The 22,482-nt window shown below is 45.4% G+C and overlaps 1 protein-coding gene across 1 annotated transcript in view; it reads left to right on the plus strand.

Moving 5' to 3' along the window:
• Positions 1-518: 518 nt before the first annotated feature.
• The window catches only part of cbln1 (cerebellin 1 precursor), a gene marked incomplete at both ends in the record, with an annotated part of 47,819 nt that continues 25,855 nt past the window's right edge, over positions 519-22,482 (plus strand). The window contains 2 exons of the mRNA XM_079255317.1: positions 519-776; positions 1,494-1,613. Of these exons, the coding sequence (XP_079111443.1) occupies positions 519-776; positions 1,494-1,613 (378 nt within the window). The remainder of the gene's footprint in view (positions 777-1,493; positions 1,614-22,482) is intronic.

Genomic DNA, 22,482 nt, shown 5'->3' on the forward strand with positions numbered 1-22,482 from the left:
GAGAGAGAGAGAGAGAGAGAGAGGAGGAAAAAAGAGTTGGTTCAGGGCGGGAGCATCTTTCTCTCACGCGCCGCGTCTCTTCCTCCTCAGCCTTTTGTGTTTCAAACTCTCATATCTCACATATCAATAATTCAGGTGCGCGCGAGAGAGAGCCCCCGCGCGCTATGAGTTCTGCTGCTGGCTCCTCAGTCGTCCAGGGCCCCCCAGCACGGCGCGCGATCCCCGCTCCCCGCGGTTCCAAGTGACCGAAAAGCTGCAGAGAAGTGAGGAGAGAGAGGAACGGGAGGAAAGCGGAGCGCCGACCAGAGATGCGGGTCTAACTCACATTTCTGACAAAAACCCAGAAGAAGAGACGACTTGCGGTAACAAGCACCTGGTTTGTCCCCAGTCTGCGCGCGCGCCGGACTTCCCTGTAAACCCGCCAACCAGCAGAGCGGAGTGGCTTCCAGCTGCGACCGTTTCCACGCTTCTTATCGTCCCTCCGCGTGAGGCGTGAACCCGTCCGAACCGGTGCTGCCATGCTGGTGTTGTGCCTCCTGAGCGCCGCGTGGCTCGCCGCGAGCCCGGTGCGCGCTCAGAACGAGACCGAACCCATCGTGTTGGAGGGGAAGTGCCTGGTGGTGTGCGACTCCAACCCCACCTCGGACCCCACCGGCACGGCGCTCGGGATCTCCGTGCGCTCCGGCAGCGCCAAAGTGGCGTTTTCCGCAGTCCGGAACACCAACCACGAGCCCTCCGAGATGAGCAACCGGACTATGGTCATCTACTTCGACCGGGTAGGAAGACTGTTTTTTTTTTTTTTTTTTTTACTTTATTCAGACAAGATATGGACAGATAATAAAGTTGCAGATGTTTTGATTTGCGGAATTTGGAGGAAAAAACTGTTTGCGCCAAAATAACCCAGATTTTTTCATGCTTATTTTTTTACTTTTAAAAACCAAGTTTGTTTTAAACCCATTTTAAAGCTTTTTACAGGCTGATCTGAGGGAGATCTATGTTGGGAAAAGCAAAATAAATGAGATAAAACTGCGCTTATTTTCTGAAGAGACGCTAAAATCCTGAAGTTTTCCAGCAGAGGTGGAGGGTTTGCGGGGTGACATGTGGCGTATCAGTGAGCTGCAGCAGGTGGAGAAGGAGAGCTCCTACCTGCCTGCTGTTAAAGATTAATTGTCCCTCAAAGTGCTGCTCAGGTATCCAACCTGAAAACAGAAATGTGCAGATAAAGTATTTCATTTGGAAGATTTTGCACCCTTAAAGTTAGGAGGTTCTGACAAAGAAACCCAGTTTTCCTCCTGCAGCTGTGGGTCCGTGAAGGGGCCGTAAGACTGTCCTGTCCCCGCATCAGGCTGATGTTGAATAAAAGATTCCAGCTTTGGGAGTTCTGGAGATGCAGAATGTTTAACTAAGAAGCTTCGAGGCCTTTTAGAGCCTTTAGGTCTTCATCAGAGGAGCATTTTCATCGTTTGGGTTCCTTCTTCTTCCTCTTCTTTCAGGTTCTAGTAAACGTTGGGAGGAATTTTGACGAGGAGAGGAGTAATTTCATCGCGCCGCGGAAAGGGATTTACAGTTTTAACTTCCACGTAGTCAAAGTCTACAACCGCCAAACTATCCAGGTATTGTCTTTGTCTTTTACCTCGCCTGTAAGTGTGTGTGTGTGTGTGTGTGTGTGTGTGTTTAGCCTCCTTGCTGTTTTCGCCGTCGTTTTGCAGATGTTTGAGATGCCTCAGGCTGTGTAAGCTGATGAAAGCTAATCGCCCGCCACCTGCTGGACCAATCAGAATGAATCAGTCAGAGGGAAGCGGGAAGTGAAGCGCGTTCAGGAGGCGATCGGCGGTGAGCGCGGCGAGGGTCCGGCAGCTTCTCTGTCGGCAGGCGGAGACTTGTCTGTTGTGAAGATGCAGGTATTCTGACTTCCTGCATCAGGTCTGCGTAGCCGTGATCTTTCCTCCTGCTGACTGAGGGCTCCAGACGCCGTCTCTGCCGGAGGCAACGGGAAAAGCCCGTTTCTGACACCTGACATGCAGATGGAACAAGCGCTGATTGCTTCCTATCTGTGGCAAATGAAGCTGCAGCTGTTTGCCATCATGTTCGGCAACTTCTACTTGTTACTGGAGTCCTGAATTAATGACTGTGACGGGTAGAAGAAGTAGACGATGATGTGGAGCTCGCCACGTCTGTGTGTGACACACAGAGAGACGGCGAACACTTGACTCACAACTCCGAGGTGCTTAACTCTGCCACAGCGAGCAGAAAACAATGGCGGTAATGGCTGTCCCAGTTCATCCCATCACGGCTCGGCTTCCCCGCTGCAGGAAAAGCTTTATTTAAAAAGAAAAACTGAGTGTTCCTGCAGGAAAGATGCAGCTCCGAGCATCCTCCACCTGTTCCACTCATCCTCACATCCATCCTGCGCATCTGCTGTGTTAAAACTCCCACTGTTTGCCCGGCTCGGAGGCAGCCGCCGTGCTGCGTGCAGGAGGAAGAGGAGCAGAGCCGTCCGGGTTTAACGTGACAGAGGGAGAGGAGGTGGTCGGGAAGCTGGGCAGGTTGAGGCAGGGCCGAAGGGGACGATGATGCACCCTGCATGACGAGCCTTCATCGCTGCAGGTGTCTTTGCTTTTTGTCGCGCAGTTAAACAAAAAAGTCAGAAACATTTTCCAGAATGTTTTCTAATCACGCTTTCCAGCGAACCTTTATTTTATTGTCCGTCCTGCCCGCTGCATCTCCCACGAAACGGAAACTAACAGGAACACGTTGTTCCCGCTGCGTGGAGGGGAGCGCTGGCAGAAGACGCTGCTGGTCGCGTGTCGGCAGCATCCGCTGCTCTCAGGTCAGGTCGCTTCTTTCTAATCCCGGCTTCATCTCTGCCTTTCCTGTCCAATCAGAAGGCTGCGTGTTGCAGGTTAAAGCGCGTCCTGCACAAAGCACAAAACAACTCCAGCATCAGCCGTGTTTGCTTTAAAAAGCAGTTTTCAGTCACGTTTTTCTGAAAATAGATTTGGATATAAAAACCTGGATGGAGCGGGAACGGTGGGGGAGGGTGAGGAACGGTGGGGGAGGGTGGGGGCGTGACTTCACGTTGGGGCGATCTGAGGCCTCGGGTCAAACGGTCTGTCGCGTCCAGGCGCTGCTGACGGGAGCTTTTACCTTTCATTGCTTTTCTCCTGAGAAATAAAAAGATTTGTTTTATGAATCTGAATCTGTTTGGTGCTTTTAGGAGAAAAACATCAATTTCTTGTTTTAATCCATGTTGTTGCTTCTTTTCGGGAAAAAAAACGTCAATCAGCAGACAATAAATATTAAATGTTGATACTTAAATGACATCCATCAATTAGGAAAGGAAAATAATAAAATGATTAATTATAAGTTTTAACTAAAATGAATAAAATTGAAATTACAGAAAAATATTGGTTCTTTTTTTTTTTTTTAAAGTTAAAATGCAAAAAAACTATAAAAGTAATGAGGAATAGAATAAAATATTAAAATAATTGTTAAACATACTTTTTCAAAACTTTGTGTTTTGATATTTTTTAAAATAATTTAGATTTATTAAACACATAATTTTTCACATTCATGATATTTATTTTTATATTTCCATTCGTATTTCCTCCAACTGAAGCGTCTCTTCCACTGGTTCAGTTCAGTTCCAGTCAAACTGGTTAAAGTGATGTGATTATTCAGAAGGATCTTTTTATCTTTATTTTGTGGATCCCAAATAAATAAATAAATAAACAAACCAATAAACAAATAAAACTAAAATAGAATCCACTTGAAATGTTGTAGATGGAACTAGTAAACACGTCAAATATCAGGAAGTATATATACATATATATATATATATATATATATATATATATATATATATATATATATATATATATATATATATGTGTATGTATGTATGTATGTATGTATCTATATATATATATCTATATATATATATAGATAGATATATATATGTATATATACATTAAAAAAAAAAAAAAAAGGTGATCTCCACGAAGTTCCGATACCATTTTTCTCTGTCCGATACTGACTCAGATAGCTGGGTTTAGTTATGGGCCGATACTGAGTACTGATGCAGTACCTGGGTTTAGTCATCGGCTGATACTGTGTACTGATGCGATACCTGGGTTTAGTTATCGGCTGATACTGTGTACTGATGCGATACCTGGGTTTAGTTATCGGCTGATACTGAGTACTGATGCGATACCTGGGTTTAGTTATGGGCTGATACTGTGTACTGATGCGATACCTGGGTGTAGTTATGGGCCGATACTGAGTACTGATGCGATACCTGGGTTTAGTCATCGGCTGATACTGTGTACTGATGCGATACCTGGGTGTAGTTATGGGCCGATACTGAGTACTGATGCGATACCTGGGTTTAGTCATCGGCTGATACTGTGTACTGATGCGATACCTGGGTTTAGTTATCGGCTGATACTGTATACTGATGCGATACCTGGGTTTAGTTATCGGCTGATACTGTGTACTGATGCGATACCTGGGTTTAGTTATCGGCTGATACTGTGTACTGATGCGATACCTGGGTTTAGTTATGGGCCGATACTGAGTACTGATGCAGTACCTGGGTTTAGTCATCGGCTGATACTGAGTACTGATGCGATACCTGGGTTTAGTTATGGGCTGATACTGTGTACTGATGCAGTACCTGGGTTTAGTCATCGGCTGATACTGTGTACTGATGCGATACCTGGGTTTAGTTATCGGCTGATACTGAGTACTGATGCAGTACCTGGGTTTAGTCATCGGCTGATACTGAGTACTGATGCGATACCTGGGTTTAGTTATGGGCTGATACTGTGTACTGATGCAGTACCTGGGTTTAGTCATCGGCTGATACTGTGTACTGATGCGATACCTGGGTTTAGTTATCGGCTGATACTGAGTACTGATGCGATACCTGGGTTTAGTTATGGGCCGATACTGAGTACTGATGCAGTACCTGGGTTTAGTCATCGGCTGATACTGAGTACTGATGCAGTACCTGGGTTTAGTCATCGGCTGATACTGAGTACTGAAGCGATACCTGGGTTTAGTTATCGGCTGATACTGAGTACTGATGGCATACCTGGGTTTAGTTATGGGCCGATACTGAGTCCTGATGCGATACCTGGGTTTAGTTATAGGGCCGATACTGAGTACTGAAGCGATACCTGGGTTTAGTTATCGGCTGATACTGAGTACTGATGCGATACCTGGGTTTAGTTATCGGCTGATACTGTGTACTGATGCGATACCTGGGTTTAGTTATCGGCTGATACTGTGTACTGATGCGATACCTGGGTTTAGTTATGGGCCGATACTGAGTACTGATGCAGTACCTGGGTTTAGTCATCGGCTGATACTGAGTACTGATGCGATACCTGGGTTTAGTTATGGGCTGATACTGAGTACTGATGCGATACCTGGGTTTAGTTATGGGCTGATACTGTGTACTGATGCGATACCTGGGTTTAGTTATAGGGCCGATACTGAGTACTGAAGCGATACCTGGGTTTAGTCATCGGCTGATACTGAGTACTGAAGCGATACCTGGGTTTAGTTATGGGCCGATACTGAGTACTGATGCGATACCTGGGTTTAGTTATGGGCTGATACTGTGTACTGATGCGATACCTGGGTTTAGTTATGGGCAGATACTGAGTACTGATACGATACCTGGGTTTAGTTATAGGGCCGATACTGAGTACTGAAGTGATACCTGGGTTTAGTCATCGGCTGATACTGAGTAGTGATGCGATACCTGGGTTTAGTTATCGGCTGATACTGAGTAGTGATGCGATACCTGGGTTTAGTCATCGGCTGATACTGAGTAGTGATGCGATACCTGGGTTTAGTTATGGGCCGATACTGAGTACTGAAGCGATACCTGGGTTTAGTCATCGGCTGATACTGAGTACTGATGCGATACCTGGGTTTAGTTATTGGCTGATACTGTGTACTGATGCGATATCTGGGTTTAGTTATAGGGCCGATACTGAGTACTAAAGCGATACCTGGGTTTAGTCATCGGCTGATACTGAGTACTGATGCGATACCTGGGTTTAGTTATCGGCTGATACTGTGTACTGATGCGATACCTGGGTTTAGTCATCGGCTGATACTGAGTACTGATGCTATACCTGGGTTTAGTTATCGGCTGATACTGTGTACTGATGCGATACCTGGGTTTAGTCATCGGCTGATACTGAGTACTGATGCGATACCTGGGTTTAGTCATCGGCTGATACTGAGTACTAAAGCGATACCTGGGTTTAGTCATCGGCTGATACTGAGTACTGATGCGATACCTGGGTTTAGTCATCGGCTGATACTGAGTACTGATGCTATACCTGGGTTTAGTTATCGGCTGATACTGTGTACTGATGCGATACCTGGGTTTAGTTATCGGCTGATACTGAGTACTGATGCTATACCTGGGTTTAGTTATCGGCTGATACTGAGTACTGATGCGATACCTGGGTTTAGTCATCGGCTGATACTGAGTACTGATGCTATACCTGGGTTTAGTTATCGGCTGATACTGTGTACTGATGCGATACCTGGGTTTAGTCATCGGCTGATACTGAGTACTGATGCTATACCTGGCCCGCCACTCGCCCGATGATTGCTGGGATGGACTGCAGCTCCCTTGTGAGCCTGAATTGGACTAAGAGGTTTAGAAACTGATCATTTGCATAAATGAATAATTTAAATAAGCTATTATTTATTAAAGACTTCGTTGCAACATTAATCGTTCAGCTATGAATGAAACGATAAAACAGGAATTATCTTTACATAAACTGCTGTTGGGTCCTGAGCCGTGGTGGATCCTCAGGTCCTGTAGTACCGGCCTCTTGACTGTTCCTGGACTAAAACCTGCAACGAGGCCTCGTTCTACCTCTACGGACCTCGTATGGGGAACCTCCTACCAGAGAACGTGTGGGCTGCAGGGACTGTTGTTAGGGTCGCTGTTGCAGCGATCGTCCTGCTGGATGGCGGGGTGGGCCGGCACGGTGGTAGTCTGGCCTGTCGCGATCTGGAGGGCTCGTGTGATGGTGCTTCTGGGGTCACGGTGGACTGCTGGTGTGGATGGACCCCAAAATAATGTTTCCCCACAGCAATGTCGCGCCAGATGTTTGTGTAGTTTATTAGTATTTCTATAGCGACAAGAGACAGAAAACAGGAGATGGAGTTTGGGTAGAATACGGAGGTGTGTTTGTGTGTGTGTGTGTGTGTGTGTGTGTGTGTGTGTGTGTGTGTGTGTGTGTGTGTGTGTGTGTGTGAGTGAGTGAGTGAATGCTATAAATGTATTTAACAACGTAAAGTGTTGCTGTTTGGAATGAAACGCACTTTATACAGAGATAAAATCCCGACGGTGATAGGTTTTTATTTTGGGATAAAGGGTCATGGGAAAGGTCGGGTTGTGTGTTTGGGCTGCGTGTGTATCTGTGTGTGTGTGTGTATGTGTGTGTGTGAAGCTGCTTTTATGTTTGATATGGATCAGTATGAAAAGGGCTATATAAATAGAGTTTGATTTGACACGTGATCTGTGTTGCTAGGTGCCAGTTTTCCTGCGACCCTGAAGGCCATAGAAACTGTATGCATTTCGTATTTCATAGTTAAACCTATAAAAACATGGATTAATATGTTTTTTGATCACAATGATTTCCATTTAACTAGTAAATAAACTCAAATAAAAGAATTTCCTTAAGAAAAATCTTGGAATTGGGTCTACAGTGTAAGATTTCTGTGACAGACAGCAGCTTGACATCTGAAACATTCATTATTCGTACCGCTAAGTCCGATGAAGGGTTGCAGGGAAGCTGGAGCCTATCCCAGCAGTCTGTCAGCGAGAGGCGGGGTACACCCTGGACACATCCCCAGTTCCGAAACAGTAAATTCTAAAACGCTGCAGGTCATTACAAAGCATTTTTGGCTTTCTCTTGTAAGTTTTCTGGTGTTTTTTGAAAGCATTTGTCAGCGTTTGTCGTTGCCGTTTGTTGCAATTTTCCATTCGGGCAGCAAACTCGTCGTCACCTGCTGCAACCCAGACGCTTTATAAAGCTGCAGGAAGTAAATCTGGCAGCAGTCGGGCTGCGTGTGGAAACTTCAGCCCTGCTCATGAGGCGTGTCGCGCTTTTGTTTGTGGGAATTTCTGATGAGAGATGATGCTAATATAATGCTAACGCTAAATGTTAGCAAAACAGTGACTCGCGTGCTAGGTTGTGAAACGGCAGGAAAACAAGAATTCTGATTCAGTTTCCATGGTAACAGATGGTGTTTAGACAGAAATACTCGCCAATCCCGATGTCCCAACGTTTGGCTGGATTGGTGACTATTTCCGATGCTGTCAGCTGTCGGATAAGGAAAGTCCAAAGTCAGACAACCAAGTTTGCGTAATTTATCATTTTTTGTATCATGTTTTAATGAAAAAAAGAATTTAATTAAAAAATAAACAAAAAAATAACATTGTAAATTGGTCAAGCTGTGACGTGCATGAGCTCAACACATGATTAATTCATGTTTGATATGTTCGCATTTCACTATTCAACTATGTCGTCAAGATTTTACATCAGTATTTACAGGATCATCTATAAACACTCAACAACGACTTCATCAGCTCCACCTGTTCAGCTGCTTGTTAACACAAATACCTAAGCAGCCAATCACACGGCAGGGTTTGGACATGTAGACATGGTGAAGACTATCTGAAGTTCAGTCTGAGCATCAGAATGAAGAAGAGAAGAGTGAATTTTAACGTGGCGTGGTTTACTGGGATTTACACACACACACACACACACACACACACACACACACACACACACAACCATCTGCAGGGTTTACAGAGAAACACCTTCTGGATCAAAGAGAGGTCAGAGGAGACTGGACAGACTGGTTGGAGATGATGGAAAGCTAACAGGAAGTCCAGTCAGCACCGGTTCCAACAGAGACCTGCAGAACATCATCTGAACACACAACCCGTCCAGCCTGGAAGCAGATGGTCTCCAGCAGCAGAAGACCACAGCGGGTTCCCTCCTGTCAGTAAGAACAGGAAACTGAGGCTACAATTCACACAGACTCACCAGAACTGGACAATAGAAGATGGAGAAACGTTGCTGGTCTGATGAGTCTCCAGTTCAGCTCCACATTCACATGGTAGGATCAGAATCTGCTGGTTTTGGTGACACTTTGGTCCCTCAGTACCAACATGACCTGGTTTAACCTCCACAGCCTGCCTGAGTCCTGCTGCTGACCATGTCCATCCCTTTCTGAGCACAGTGTAGCATCTTCTGATGGAAACTTCCAGCAGGATGATGCACCATGTCACAAAGCTCACATCATCTCCACCATGACGATGAGCTCGCTGTCCTCCAGCGGCCTCCACAGTCACCAGATCTACATCCAGCAGAGCAGCTTTGTGGTGGAATGGGAGATTCTCATTTTAAAAGTGTGTGAGGCTTTATGTCATCATATTGATTAAGGATTTTAATGTTTTAATGCACTGATAAAAAGCCAAACCAGACCAAACAAACCAACAAAAGAAAACCTAAAAAACACCTTTATTTGTGTGATTTTAGTTATTTTCATGAGATTAAATTTAAAATTTAAATGTAAAGTTTCCCCTAAATTGCTTTTGGTGCTCTTTCTGTCAAAAATGCCCTTTGAGCCCTGGAAGCCAGTTCCTTTCCCAGTCAGAAACCAGTTAAAATAAATCCAGTGTGCTCAGATTGCTTGATGTTTGTGTGGACCCAGATCCTCCTAAAAGGGTTTTACCCACATGGAAATCATGTTTTCCTCTCTTTTCTCTCCGTACGTCTGTGAATCCAACTGTATTAAAAAGGTGGATATAAAGTTTCCAGAAAAATCTTTGTGTTTCAATCGGTGGTAAATGGATGGTGGTCCTGGTCCTGAAGATTGTCCGTCTGAGGAATCAGAGACCACAGAGTCTAGTTCAGACCTGCTACCTCGTCATTCACAGTTAAATTTACTCACATTTGGAGACAAATCTGAAAGACTGGACTTGGATGCTGCTTTTAACCATCACATGCTTCCGTCATCTGGTTGGAATAAGTCCCTAGCCTCGTTTCCATTCCATTTTTTCGCAAAACAAAAGCAATATTTCCAAGTTTTGACAAACATAAATTGCAATATGCGGGTGTTTCCATTAAACCATGTTTAGTGCATTAGCCTTAAATCTCATAAAATCTCGTAAGAGAAACGAGATTTTACGAAAATTGCGGCTTATGCGAGGTATCCAAGTAGCGTCTATTTGCTGCAGAGAATTTTCTACGGCTTTTTTAAGCTTTTCTCTCTCATTTTCATTTCTAAAACTGTGAAATTAGCTGCTGTTTGTTCTTCTGTTTGTTCCGCAAAGCGCCATCTTCACTGGAAATGAACCGTTCACGACCCCCACGCCACGTCATGGAACACGTAAATGTTAAAAAAGTGTTTCCATTACACTTCTGTGATGTTTCTCTGTTGAAATGCCTGAAAAAAACCTCATGAGAGCATAAAAACTTTTCAGCTATATTTGAAGCTTCTTTTTTTTCCCCCAAAATGTAGGTGTTTTTCATTTGTGTTTTTTTTGCGATATTTAACTTTTGCGCAGCTCTAGGTGTGATGGAAACACACCTACTGCTTGTCCTAACTTGGTCCTGTAACTTTTCTGGAATTTATGTCTGATTTAAAGTGATAGAAAAAGTTTATTCGGACATTAATACAGCAGAGGTGATACAGGTCTCGTTAAATACAAATTAATAAGAGATTCAGAGTTGTGTTTTTATGCCGTCACTGTAACTTTTGTACTTTTCTGATTTGGAATCTGCTGCCTTTTTGTTTTTCTAGGGAAGCGAGTGAAAGCAAATTGTTTATTTGTTGCTCTGCAGATATGTGAGGACAAGACTGAGCAGCAGGAACAGAGTTATGAGAAAAACAAAAACATAATAAGAATTTCTGCTGCTGCTTCAGGGCTCATCTTCTACAGCGAGAAAGGAAAACAAACAAAGTTACATAAACAGACATCTCTTTCTGTCTTCTCCTTCATAGTGTAGGAATTAGGGGAAATAAAGACAATAAAATACCAGAAGATATTAACAAACACTCCAGTGTTAATGTGTCAGATTTTAGACATTGGTTTATTGTTGCCAGGCAGATTGAAGACATTCAAAATAGGTAATTAAAAATGCAACATAAACACATAAAAAATGTTATATAATGCCAATTACTGTACGTTCACCTTCACAAATCATCACACCAGTTAAATAAGCAAATTATTCTAGTTTTCATTGGCGTGATTACAAAAAGTTTCAGGTTTCTCTGAAAAACTGACAGACTTGGTTTTTCTCTGTCTGAAAGCAATAAATAATTTTATAAAATTATTAATATTGTAGACCGTTTGTTGTACACTGAATCTGACAGACCACCTTTGTAAAGGTCCATCATGTACGTAAATGGGTTTCTCCGTTTTAAATGTTGTCATACGTTGCCACGCTCTGATTTGGACTCCAGTTGGCAGCAGTGATCCAACGCTGTGAAGTTGTTTACGAGCTGAAAACACCAGAAGAAAAAAGTCACGTTTTTTGCTGTTCTTCTCAACTTCTTTTGTCTCGTTCTGGTGCCTTTTATTCTGCGTTTCTGCGTGTTCTTCTTCTCTGGTTTGTCCGTTTCTCTGGTTGCGTGTCAGCTATACAACAACACTGTCCCCTAGTGGTTTCCGGTGGTACTGCTCCGTTTTCTCCGTCAAGTGAAGCTAAGCATCTTAAAACAGACCAAATTATAAACGTGACCGACTCAGAAGATGGATGAAACTGAACAGTTGCGTTGTAGCACCTTTGGGATGTTGTAGAACATGAGATTTTATCGAAGACGTTGACAAAAGGAGGCTTAACGATACCGGATCATCTCCTGCAACCCGAATATAAACTTTATTTTGTTTGATCTGAAACGTCTGGGTCGAGTTGGAAGAGCTGCTTTCTGCTGCCAGAGAGGAGGCGAGTTCCCACAATGTGACTGTTTAAACAGATTTATGCTGTTTGTACCACGAGTAATATACATGAAACACAAACACACACACACACACACGCAGAAAGCTGGGTTGGACTTTCATCCAGTGGAAGTGTGTGTTTGGCAGAACATGACAGGGGGCTGCGTAGATTTGTGATCCAGCAGCGTTGAGATTTTCCAACAGTGACTCAGCATAAACGTTGTTTAAAAATAGCACCGTCAGTTTTCCTCAAGGCCTCGTAAGATGGTTTTTTTTCCTCCATCGTTCAGATCATTTAAATCAGGATTGTTTCCCCCTCTGTGTCCGGAGATGTGAAGCCGATGTGTTCGTGGGATTTAAGCTCGTTTAACTGCGCTAAAGCTGAAATAAAGAAATCAAAATGAAATCCAGACTTTCTGACCCGTCTTGTTAAATCGCTTGTTTTAGGTTTGAGCTGCAGACCCTGTTTTCTTTTCCCGCTTTTATTTGATTTTCCTTCACATCCATTTATTTAAACTCTCTGATGCATGAATTATTAACCAACAGCTACGTTTTTATCACATATATTTTCCTTCTAGACGTGAACGCTGATGCTTTCCTTTTAATCTTATGTGACTTATGAAAATATTTATTAAAAAAAACATTTTCAGTATTTATATAATATTCTATATGAATCATTTTCTATTTCTAGTTGTCACTTAGGATTTATTCTATTTATATTAAATTGTGTATTTATTTACTCTTGTGTGAGTGGCAGTGTATTGAGTAACTCACTGATGTCCAGTGAAGTGACGAAGTTTAAAATAAACCATCATCATCATGTAAATCCAGAAAAAAAGCCTTTAAATTGGAGTCTACAGTAGTGAACACTGCGTCAAACGGTTCAGGGCGGCAAATGAAGTCGCATTCATGCTGTTCATGCGTCTGGTTTGTTTTAGCTGCATCTTTTGCTGTTGATTTCCTTTATTTTCAGTATTTTTTATGGTTTTGAAAATGAAAAATAATTTATTCATCCCAGATGAAAAGTAAAATACATAAAATTATAAAAATGATTATGATGATATAAAAAATTATTGTTAGTGTCATAATTAAATGGCAAAAATTACAAACTAACATTAAACATTAAACAAAATGACAAAATAATTACAAAAATGTTTGCAATGGATGAAAAGATAATTTTTTTTTTTAATAGTAAGAAAGTCATTTAATGCATGATTTAATTTTATTTTATTATATTTTTTTATTTTCATTTAATTTTAAGAGATAAAAAAAGTGCTGATTCAGCGTTTCTCTTCCAGCCCTTTAGAAACTGGGAGATCTAGTGATCAGGACCACTTTAAAAGATGAAACTTTTCCGGCAGATGTCGTCTACTTGTCGGTGTTTTCTACTCCCGTCCTGAACTCTGATGCACGAACAAACCTCCAAACTCAGGGATGAGCCAGTGTTGTGTTTATTCATAAAAACAACTTGTTTAGATTGAAATCCTGCAAACAAAGAGCAAAAATAAACCAGTTTGACAGAAACCAGGATCTGAAAGTCGTGTTCTGAAGACAAAGGAAGGAATTCAGCAAAGACCTGAACCAGGACCAGGAGATTTATCTAGACCTTTAGCTGATCCATCTGCTGTTGGGGTTGCTATGGAAACGTGGCTGTCAAGACGTCGTTCTTGAAGAGGGGAAATGGCGAAAAGCTGGAAAAGCTGAGGTGTGTCACATGACACAAGACCTGGACTGAAGACCAGTGGAAACTGGTCTGATGATGGGATGGATCCTCCCAGAACCAGACGTCGACATGACTGAAGCAGCGAGGGATGATCTGGAGAGAACCGAACCAAAGCTGATCCTGGAAAACTGATCCGGGAGATCTGATCCTGGAGAACTGATCCTGGAGAGCTGATCCTGGAGAGCTGATCCTGGAGAACTGATCCTGGAGAACTGATCCTGGAGAGCTGATCCGGGAGATCTGATCCTGGAGATCTGATCCTGGAGAGCTGATCCTGGAGAGCTGATCCTGGAGAGCTGATCCTGGAGAGCTGATCCGGGAGAACTGATCCTGGAGATCTGATCCTGGAGAGCTGATCCTGGAGAGCTGATCCTGGAGAACTGATCCTGGAGAGCTGATCCTGGAGAGCTGATCCTGGAGAGCTGATCCGGGAGAACTGATCCTGGAGAACTGATCCTGGAGAGCTGATCCTGGAGAACTGATCCTGGAGAACTGATCCGGGAGAACTGATCCTGGAGAACTGATCCGGGAGAACTGATCCTGGAGAACTGATCCTGGAGAGCTGATCCGGGAGATCTGATCCGGGAGATCTGATCCTGGAGAACTGATCCTGGAGAACTGATCCTGGAGAGCTGATCCTGGAGAACTGATCCTGGAGATCTGATCCTGGAGAGCTGATCCTGGAGATCTGATCCTGGAGAACTGATCCTGGAGAGCTGATCCTGGAGAGCTGATCCTGGAGAACTGATCCTGGAGAACTGATCCGGGAGAACTGATCCTGGAGAACTGATCCGGGAGAACTGATCCTGGAGAGCTGATCCTGGAGAACTGATCCGGGAGAACTGATCCTGGAGAACTGATCCGGGAGAACTGATCCTGGAGAACTGATCCGGGAGAACTGATCCTGGAGAACTGATCCTGGAGAGCTGATCCTGGAGAACTGATCCTGGAGAGCTGATCCTGGAGAGCTGATCCTGGAGAACTGATCCTGGAGAACTGATCCTGGAGAGCTGATCCTGGAGAGCTGATCCTGGAGATCTGATCCTGGAGAACTGATCCTGGAGAGCTGATCCTGGAGATCTGATCCTGGAGAGCTGATCCTGGAGAGCTGATCCTGGAGAACTGATCCGGGAGAGCTGATCCTGGAGAGCTGATCCTGGAGATCTGATCCTGGAGAACTGATCCTGGAGAACTGATCCTGGAGAGCTGATCCGGGAGATCTGATCCGGGAGATCTGATCCTGGAGAGCTGATCCTGGAGAGCTGATCCTGGAGATCTGATCCTGGAGAGCTGATCCTGGAGAACTGATCCTGGAGAACTGATCCGGGAGAACTGATCCTGGAGAACCGATCCGGGAGAACTGATCCTGGAGAACTGATCCTGGAGAGCTGATCCTGGAGAACTGATCCTGGAGAGCTGATCCTGGAGAGCTGATCCTGGAGAACTGATCCTGGAGAACTGATCCTGGAGAGCTGATCCTGGAGAACTGATCCGGGAGATCTGATCCTGGAGAACTGATCCTGGAGAGCTGATCCTGGAGATCTGATCCTGGAGAGCTGATCCTGGAGAGCTGATCCTGGAGAACTGATCCTGGAGAGCTGATCCTGGAGATCTGATCCTGGAGAACTGATCCTGGAGAACTGATCCTGGAGAACTGATCCTGGAGAGCTGATCCGGGAGATCTGATCCGGGAGATCTGATCCTGGAGAACTGATCCTGGAGAGCTGATCCTGGAGATCTGATCCTGGAGAACTGATCCGGGAGAGCTGATCCTGGAGAGCTGATCCTGGAGATCTGATCCTGGAGAACTGATCCTGGAGATCTGATCCTGGAGAGCTGATCCTGGAGAACTGATCCTGGAGAGCTGATCCTGGAGAACTGATCCGGGAGAACTGATCCTGGAGAACTGATCCTAGAGATCTGATCCTGGAGAGCTGATCCTGGAGAGCTGATCCTGGAGAGCTGATCCTGGAGAGCTGATCCTGGAGAACTGATCCGGGAGAACTGATCCTGGAGAACTGATCCTAGAGAGCTGATCCTGGAGAGCTGATCCTGGAGAGCTGATCCTGGAGAGCTGATCCTGGAGAACTGATCCGGGAGAACTGATCCTGGAGAACTGATCCTGGAGAACTGATCCTGGAGAGCTGATCCTGGAGAACTGATCCTGGAGAACTGATCCTAGAGATCTGATCCTGGAGAACTGATCCTGGAGAACTGACCCTGGAGAACTGACAGGTTTGTCTAACAGGGTTCAGACGGTGATGAAGAGTAAAACTCGGCAGAACAAATTTTCCCTTTCCAGCCTTTAGATGAACTTTGTTTCCAACTTCTGGTTTAAAAACAACACAAATCCTTTTATGTTGTTTTTTTTTCCACATTTGCAGATTTCCTCTGATAAACGACGTTCCTCTGTGGTTTTTGGTTTGGAACACTTGTGGTTTTTAGTTCTGTGTGAGTTAAAATGATAGCAGGTTTAACGTTTTAGGTTGCATTAATCTTGTTAGAGCCTTTATGTGGCTAATACTCTGTGTGACAGTAAAGCACTGGGAGCTTTTCCCCAGCAAAGCAGCTCATTTCTTTGTAATAATTAGACTGTTTATGCCCAAACAAAAACCCGTCTCAGCAGATGGGACTTGCCTAAAAGCAGATTCCCTTCGGCAGCCATTGTAACTGGGTGAAAAGGGGTGAACAGCTGGAGCTCCTGGCCTCAGCGCTGGAAAATCAACCTGCTTTAACGTCGTATAATCCCGTTTTCTGGTTGTCATGATATTTCTGCTGCTCGGGCTGAAGATGATGCTGCTTGTGTGTGAGCAGTGTTTTATCTGCGACTCTACAGACACAACAGTCTCTAAAGCTTTACACCTCATTGATTTGTGTAAAATCAATGAAAATATGTTTTCAAAAGAAAACATATCTTCTCTTTATACAACTTGTTTGGTCAATCGAACAACTGATAAACCATTGGAAGTTATGTAGACTTCCAATGGTTTATCAGTTCTCCCGTCTAGTTATGTAGACGGGAGATTTAACTTCCATCAACCTTAAAATCAGCTCTGCTCGGTCATTTTTTCTGTAGCTGTGACAGGTCACCTGACCATCACGCCATTACCGTGTTAGCATGACGCAGGATGAAGCGACACTCGGCGGTGGAAACAATGCTGCGTTTTCACACTTCATCACAGACTCATTTTACATTAAAGGTCCAGTATATGCTAAGTTTGCCTTCTAAAGCTTTTCCAACAGTCTCATGTGTCTCCATATCCTGTGTTCGAGGCCCAGAAATGAGAAAACTCGGTCCTCTCTCACTCGCTTGTTCCACTTTTTAGCAAATCAAGCAGGCGAGTCTGAGATCTTTCCCTCCCCCCGTAGAGGGCACTGACATTGACACAGCATGTATAATATGGGACCTGCGACATCCTCATGAAAACTTTGATTTAGTGGAGATCCCAGATAACGTGCTGATGTTAAGAAAATTGAATCCATTTTAAGCCGGAATTCGGTTTCTTCAGCGATGTAACTTCCCGTGACGGACATGAGGTCTTGATGCAACGCGGGATAAACGCTCCAGATATTCCTCACTGGAACAAGACTGTTTCCTTCTTCTCCATGGAAACGTTGTAAGACGTTGTTATTAGATTTTCAGGTGACATGTTTTCCAACACGTTTTGGGGTTAAACAACACGTTTGACCATAGACATATACATAGACGCCACATTGTATCACGCTGCCTATACGAGCTGACATCTCATCACGTCGCCCAAACGCCTCCAATGCATTTATCTGTAAGGTGTAGGTCTAACCACAATAACTTCAACAATTTTTACCTGATTTTTCTCACAGTTTGGTTTGTTACAAAGAGCAGAGATATTGTTATGATACAGGTCAACGTCAAACATTAAAAACAACGTGTCGGGCCGAGTCTGTCGGGCCGAGTCTGTCAGGTCGTGTCTGTCGGGTCGGGTCTGTCTGGTCGGGTCTGTCTGGTCGGGTCTGTCAGGTCAGGTCTGTCTGGTCGGGTCTGTCGGGTCGTGTCTGTCTGGTCGTGTCTGTCGGGCCGAGTCTGTCGGGACAAGTCCGTCGGTTTGTCTCTGTCGTATCGAGTCTGTCGGGTCGGGTCTGTCAAGTCGTGTCTGTTGGGTCGTGTCTGTCGGGCCGAGTCTGTCAGGTCGTGTCTGTTGGGTCATGTGTGTTGGGTCGTGTGTGTCGGGCCGAGTCTGTCGGGACAAGTCCGTCGGTTTGTCTCTGTCGTATCGAGTCTGTCGGGTCGGGTCTGTCAAGTCGTGTCTGTTGGGTCGTGTCTGTCGGGCCGAGTCTGTCGGGACAAGTCCGTCGGTTTGTCTCTGTCGTATCGAGTCTGTCGGGTCGGGTCTGTCAAGTCGTGTCTGTTGGGTCGTGTCTGTCGGGCCGAGTCTGTCAGGTCGTGTCTGTTGGGTCATGTGTGTTGGGTCGTGTGTGTCGGGCCGAGTCTGTCGGGACAAGTCCGTCGGTTTGTCTCTGTCGTATCGAGTCTGTCGGGTCGGGTCTGTCAAGTCGTGTCTGTTGGGCCGAGTCTGTCAGGTCGTGTCTGTTGGGTCATGTGTGTTGGGTCGTGTGTGTCGGGCCGAGTCTGTCGGGACAAGTCCGTCGGTTTGTCTCTGTCGTATCGAGTCTGTCGGGTCGGGTCTGTCAAGTCGTGTCTGTTGGGTCGTGTCTGTCGGGCCGAGTCTGTCAGGTCGTGTCTGTTGGGTCATGTGTGTTGGGTCGTGTGTGTCGGGCCGAGTCTGTCGGGACAAGTCCGTCGGTTTGTCTCTGTCGTATCGAGTCTGTCGGGTCGGGTCTGTCAAGTCGTGTCTGTTGGGTCGTGTCTGTCGGGCCGAGTCTGTCAGGTCGTGTCTGTTGGGTCATGTGTGTTGGGTCGTGTGTGTCGGGCCGAGTCTGTCGGGACAAGTCCGTCGGTTTGTCTCTGTCGTATCGAGTCTGTCGGGTCGGGTCTGTCAAGTCGTGTCTGTTGGGTCGTGTCTGTCGGGCCGAGTCTGTCAGGTTGTGTCTGTTGGGTCATGTGTGTTGGGTCGTGTGTGTCGGGCCGAGTCTGTCGGGACAAGTCCGTCGGTTTGTCTCTGTCGTATCGAGTCTGTCGGGTCGGGTCTGTCAAGTCGTGTCTGTTGGGTCGTGTCTGTCGGGCCGAGTCTGTCAGGTCGTGTCTGTTGGGTCATGTGTGTTGGGTCGTGTGTGTCGGGCCGAGTCTGTCGGGACAAGTCCGTCGGTTTGTCTCTGTCGTATCGAGTCTGTCGGGTCGGGTCTGTCAAGTCGTGTCTGTTGGGTCGTGTCTGTCGGGCCGAGTCTGTCAGGTTGTGTCTGTTGGGTCATGTGTGTTGGGTCGTGTGTGTCGGGCCGAGTCTGTCGGGACAAGTCCGTCGGTTTGTCTCTGTCGTATCAAGTCTGTCCAGTCGAGTCTGTCGGGTCGAGTTTGTTGGGTCTAGTCTGTCAGGGCATCTCTGTCGGGTCGAGTCTTTCGTATCGAGTCTGTTGGGTCGTGTCAGTCGGGTCATGTCTGTCGGGTCGTGTCTGACGGGCTGAGTCTGTTGGGACAAGTCCGTCGGTTTGTCTCTGTCGTATCGAGTTTGTCCGGTCGTGTCGGTTGGGTCGTGTCTGTCGGCTCACGTTTGTCAGATTGAGTCAGTTGGATCGAGTCTGTTGGGTCCAGTCTGTCGGGTCATCTCTGGCGGGTCGGGTCGAGTCTGTCGGGTCGTGTGGTCTGATCCAGGCATGGAATAACCTGAAGTTTCTGAGCAGCAGAGAGATCAGAGTAAATTCTGTGAATAAGAAGCTACATGCCTCTACTCATCATCGTCTTAAGCAGACAGGAGACACATTCTGTCTTACAGCTCCTTCCAGGCTCAGTCGATGAGCACTGGTTTCTGTCCAGTCATACCAGGATGTTTGATTCCTGCTGGAACACAGATGATAGATCTTTTTCTGTTTTCTGTTCCTGAAAAGCTTAGACCCCCATCATTACAGTTTTTACTCCAAACGTCTGACTTTTAGGCCTTTTAATCATCTTTACTTCCTTCTATCATCTTGCAAGCATCGTTTTAATTAATGATTTTGTTGAATGAGTCTTTTTGTGCCTTTTTCTGTTTGTTTGAACTCATTTATTGTCGCCTCAGATTAATTTGTTCAGTTTGTGCAACATTTTAGTCAGCTGTGTTTGTTTTTAATTTGCCAAAATATCAACTCCGTCTCGACTGGAAAATGAAAACAAACAGCCGTAGAAAAAGTCACATCTCTTCAGCCAGAAAAGGAAAAATAAAACAAGTTATCATGGACCCCCATGCTGTAGCACTTTCTGAGACATATATCTCAGTTTATAAGCCTGTCCGTCCATCTGTCCAGCCTTCTCTTGCCATCACCAGTCCTTATTTTCCCCTGAAAAATTTCCTTTCATGTCAGAAGTTTTCTTTTATTTTTCCCGTTTGCTTATCTACGGAATGACCCTGGATTCACTTTCTTTTCTGTGGTTGATGTATTTTCTCTTTGTTTGAAACCTTCAGAAAGATGCTCCATTATGTATGTGTCCTCACGGTGTGTCTCTGCCTGCAAAGACAAGAAAACATTGGTGATGGAGGAAGAAAAGGAGAAAAATGGAACAAAACCAAAGGCGTGTGAATGAAAGATGAAAGGAGAGAAAACACGGACATGGAGGAAAATGCTGAGACAAGAACTGTTGTTTATTTTTCATTAACTGGTCAGTATGTAAATACTGGAGATTTCTTTCCTCGTTTCTCCTCCATCTCCACGCCTTTCTCTGTCCTCTCCTCTGGTCCTCTGTTATTCTGTCTCTTTCTTCATAACTCAGCCAGTTAATTGGTGCTCGTGCATTAATGAATGCAGATCGATTGTGGTCTGACATGATGCGAAGCCCTATTATCATGCTTTTTATATTTATGACTAGTAATTGTGTGTGTGAGTGAATGTGGGAGAGATGGAAGCCAGCCATAAACTCACCATCCACTTCATCAGGTCCTCCAGATCAGCAGCTTCTCAGCACAAACAGCCAATCACACGCCAGCGTTTAGGCACATAGACATGATGAAGACGACTTGCTGAAGGTCAAACTGAGCATCAGAACGAGGAAGAAAGAAAACCAAAATGCCTTGTTGATGTTAGAGAAAAATGGAAAGACTGGTTGGAGATCGTGGAAAACAAGGAGAAGGAAAAGAAGATGGAGAAACGTTGCTGGTCTGATGAGTCTCCAGTTCAGCTCCACATTCACATGGTAGGTGAAGAATGTGTCTTTGGAGACACTTTGGTCCCTCAGTACCAACATGACACAGTTTAACCTCCACAGCCTGCCTGAGTCCTGCTGCTGACCATGTCCATCCCTTTCTGAGCACAGTGTAGCATCTTCTGATGGAAACTTCCAGCAGGATGATGCACCATGTCACAAAGCTCACATCATCTCCACCATGACGATGAGTTCACTGTCCTCCAACGGCCTCCACAGTCACCAGATCTACATCCAGCAGAGCAGCTTTGGAATGAGGTGGAACGGGAGATTCTCATGGTGATGAGGTGGAACGGGAGATTCTCATCATGATGTGGTGGAACGGGAGATTCTCATCATGATGAGGTGGAACGAGAGATTCTCATCATGATGTGGTGGAACGGGAGATTCTCATCATGATGAGGTGGAACGGGAGATTCTCATCAGGATGAGGTGGAACGAGAGATTCTCATCATGATGAGGTGGAACGGGAGATTCTCATCATGATGAGGTGGAACGAGAGATTCTCATCATGATGAGGTGGAACGGGAGATTCTCATCATGATGTGGTGGAACGGGAGATTCTCATCATGATGTGGTGGAACGGGAGATTCTCATCATGATGAGGTGGAACGGGAGATTCTCATCAGGATGAGGTGGAACGAGAGATTCTCATCATGATGAGGTGGAACGGGAGAGTCTCATGGTGATGAGGTGGAATGGGAGATTCTCATCATGATGTGGTGGAACGGGAGATTCTCATCATGATGAGGTGGAATGGGAGATTCTCATCATGATGAGGTGGAACGGGAGATTCTCATCATGATGAGGTAGAACGGGAGATTCTCATCATGATGTGGTGGAACGGGAGATTCTCATCATGATGAGGTGGAACGGGAGATTCTCATCATGATGTGGTGGAACGGGAGATTCTCATGGTGATGAGGTGGAACGGGAGATTCTCATGATGATGAGGTGGAACGGGAGATTCTCATCATGATGAGGTGGAACGGGAGATTCTCATCAGGATGAGGTGGAACGAGAGATTCTCATCAGGATGAGGTGAAACAGGAGATTCTCATGGTGATGAGGTGGAACGGGAGATTCTCATGGTGATGAGGTGGAACGGGAGATTCTCATCATGAGATGGAACGGGAGATTCTCATGGTGATGAGGTGGAATGGGAGATTCTCATGATGATGAGGTGGAACGGGAGATTCTCATCATGAGATGGAACGGGAGATTCTCATGGTGATGAGGTGGAACGGGAGATTCTCATCATGAGATGGAACGGGAGATTCTCATGGTGATGAGGTGGAACGGGAGATTCTCATGATGATGAGGTGGAACGGGAGATTCTCATCATGAGATGGAACGGGAGATTCTCATGGTGATGAGGTGGAATGGGAGATTCTCATGGTGATGAGGTGAAACAGGAGATTCTCATGATGATGAGGTGGAACGGGAGATTCTCATGGTGATGAGGTGGAATGGGAGATTCTCATCATGATGAGGTGGAACGGG

Source organism: Telmatherina bonti, assembly GCF_933228915.1.
Source record: "Telmatherina bonti genome assembly, chromosome: 2".
NCBI classification, from domain to species: Eukaryota; Metazoa; Chordata; class Actinopteri; order Atheriniformes; family Telmatherinidae; genus Telmatherina; species Telmatherina bonti.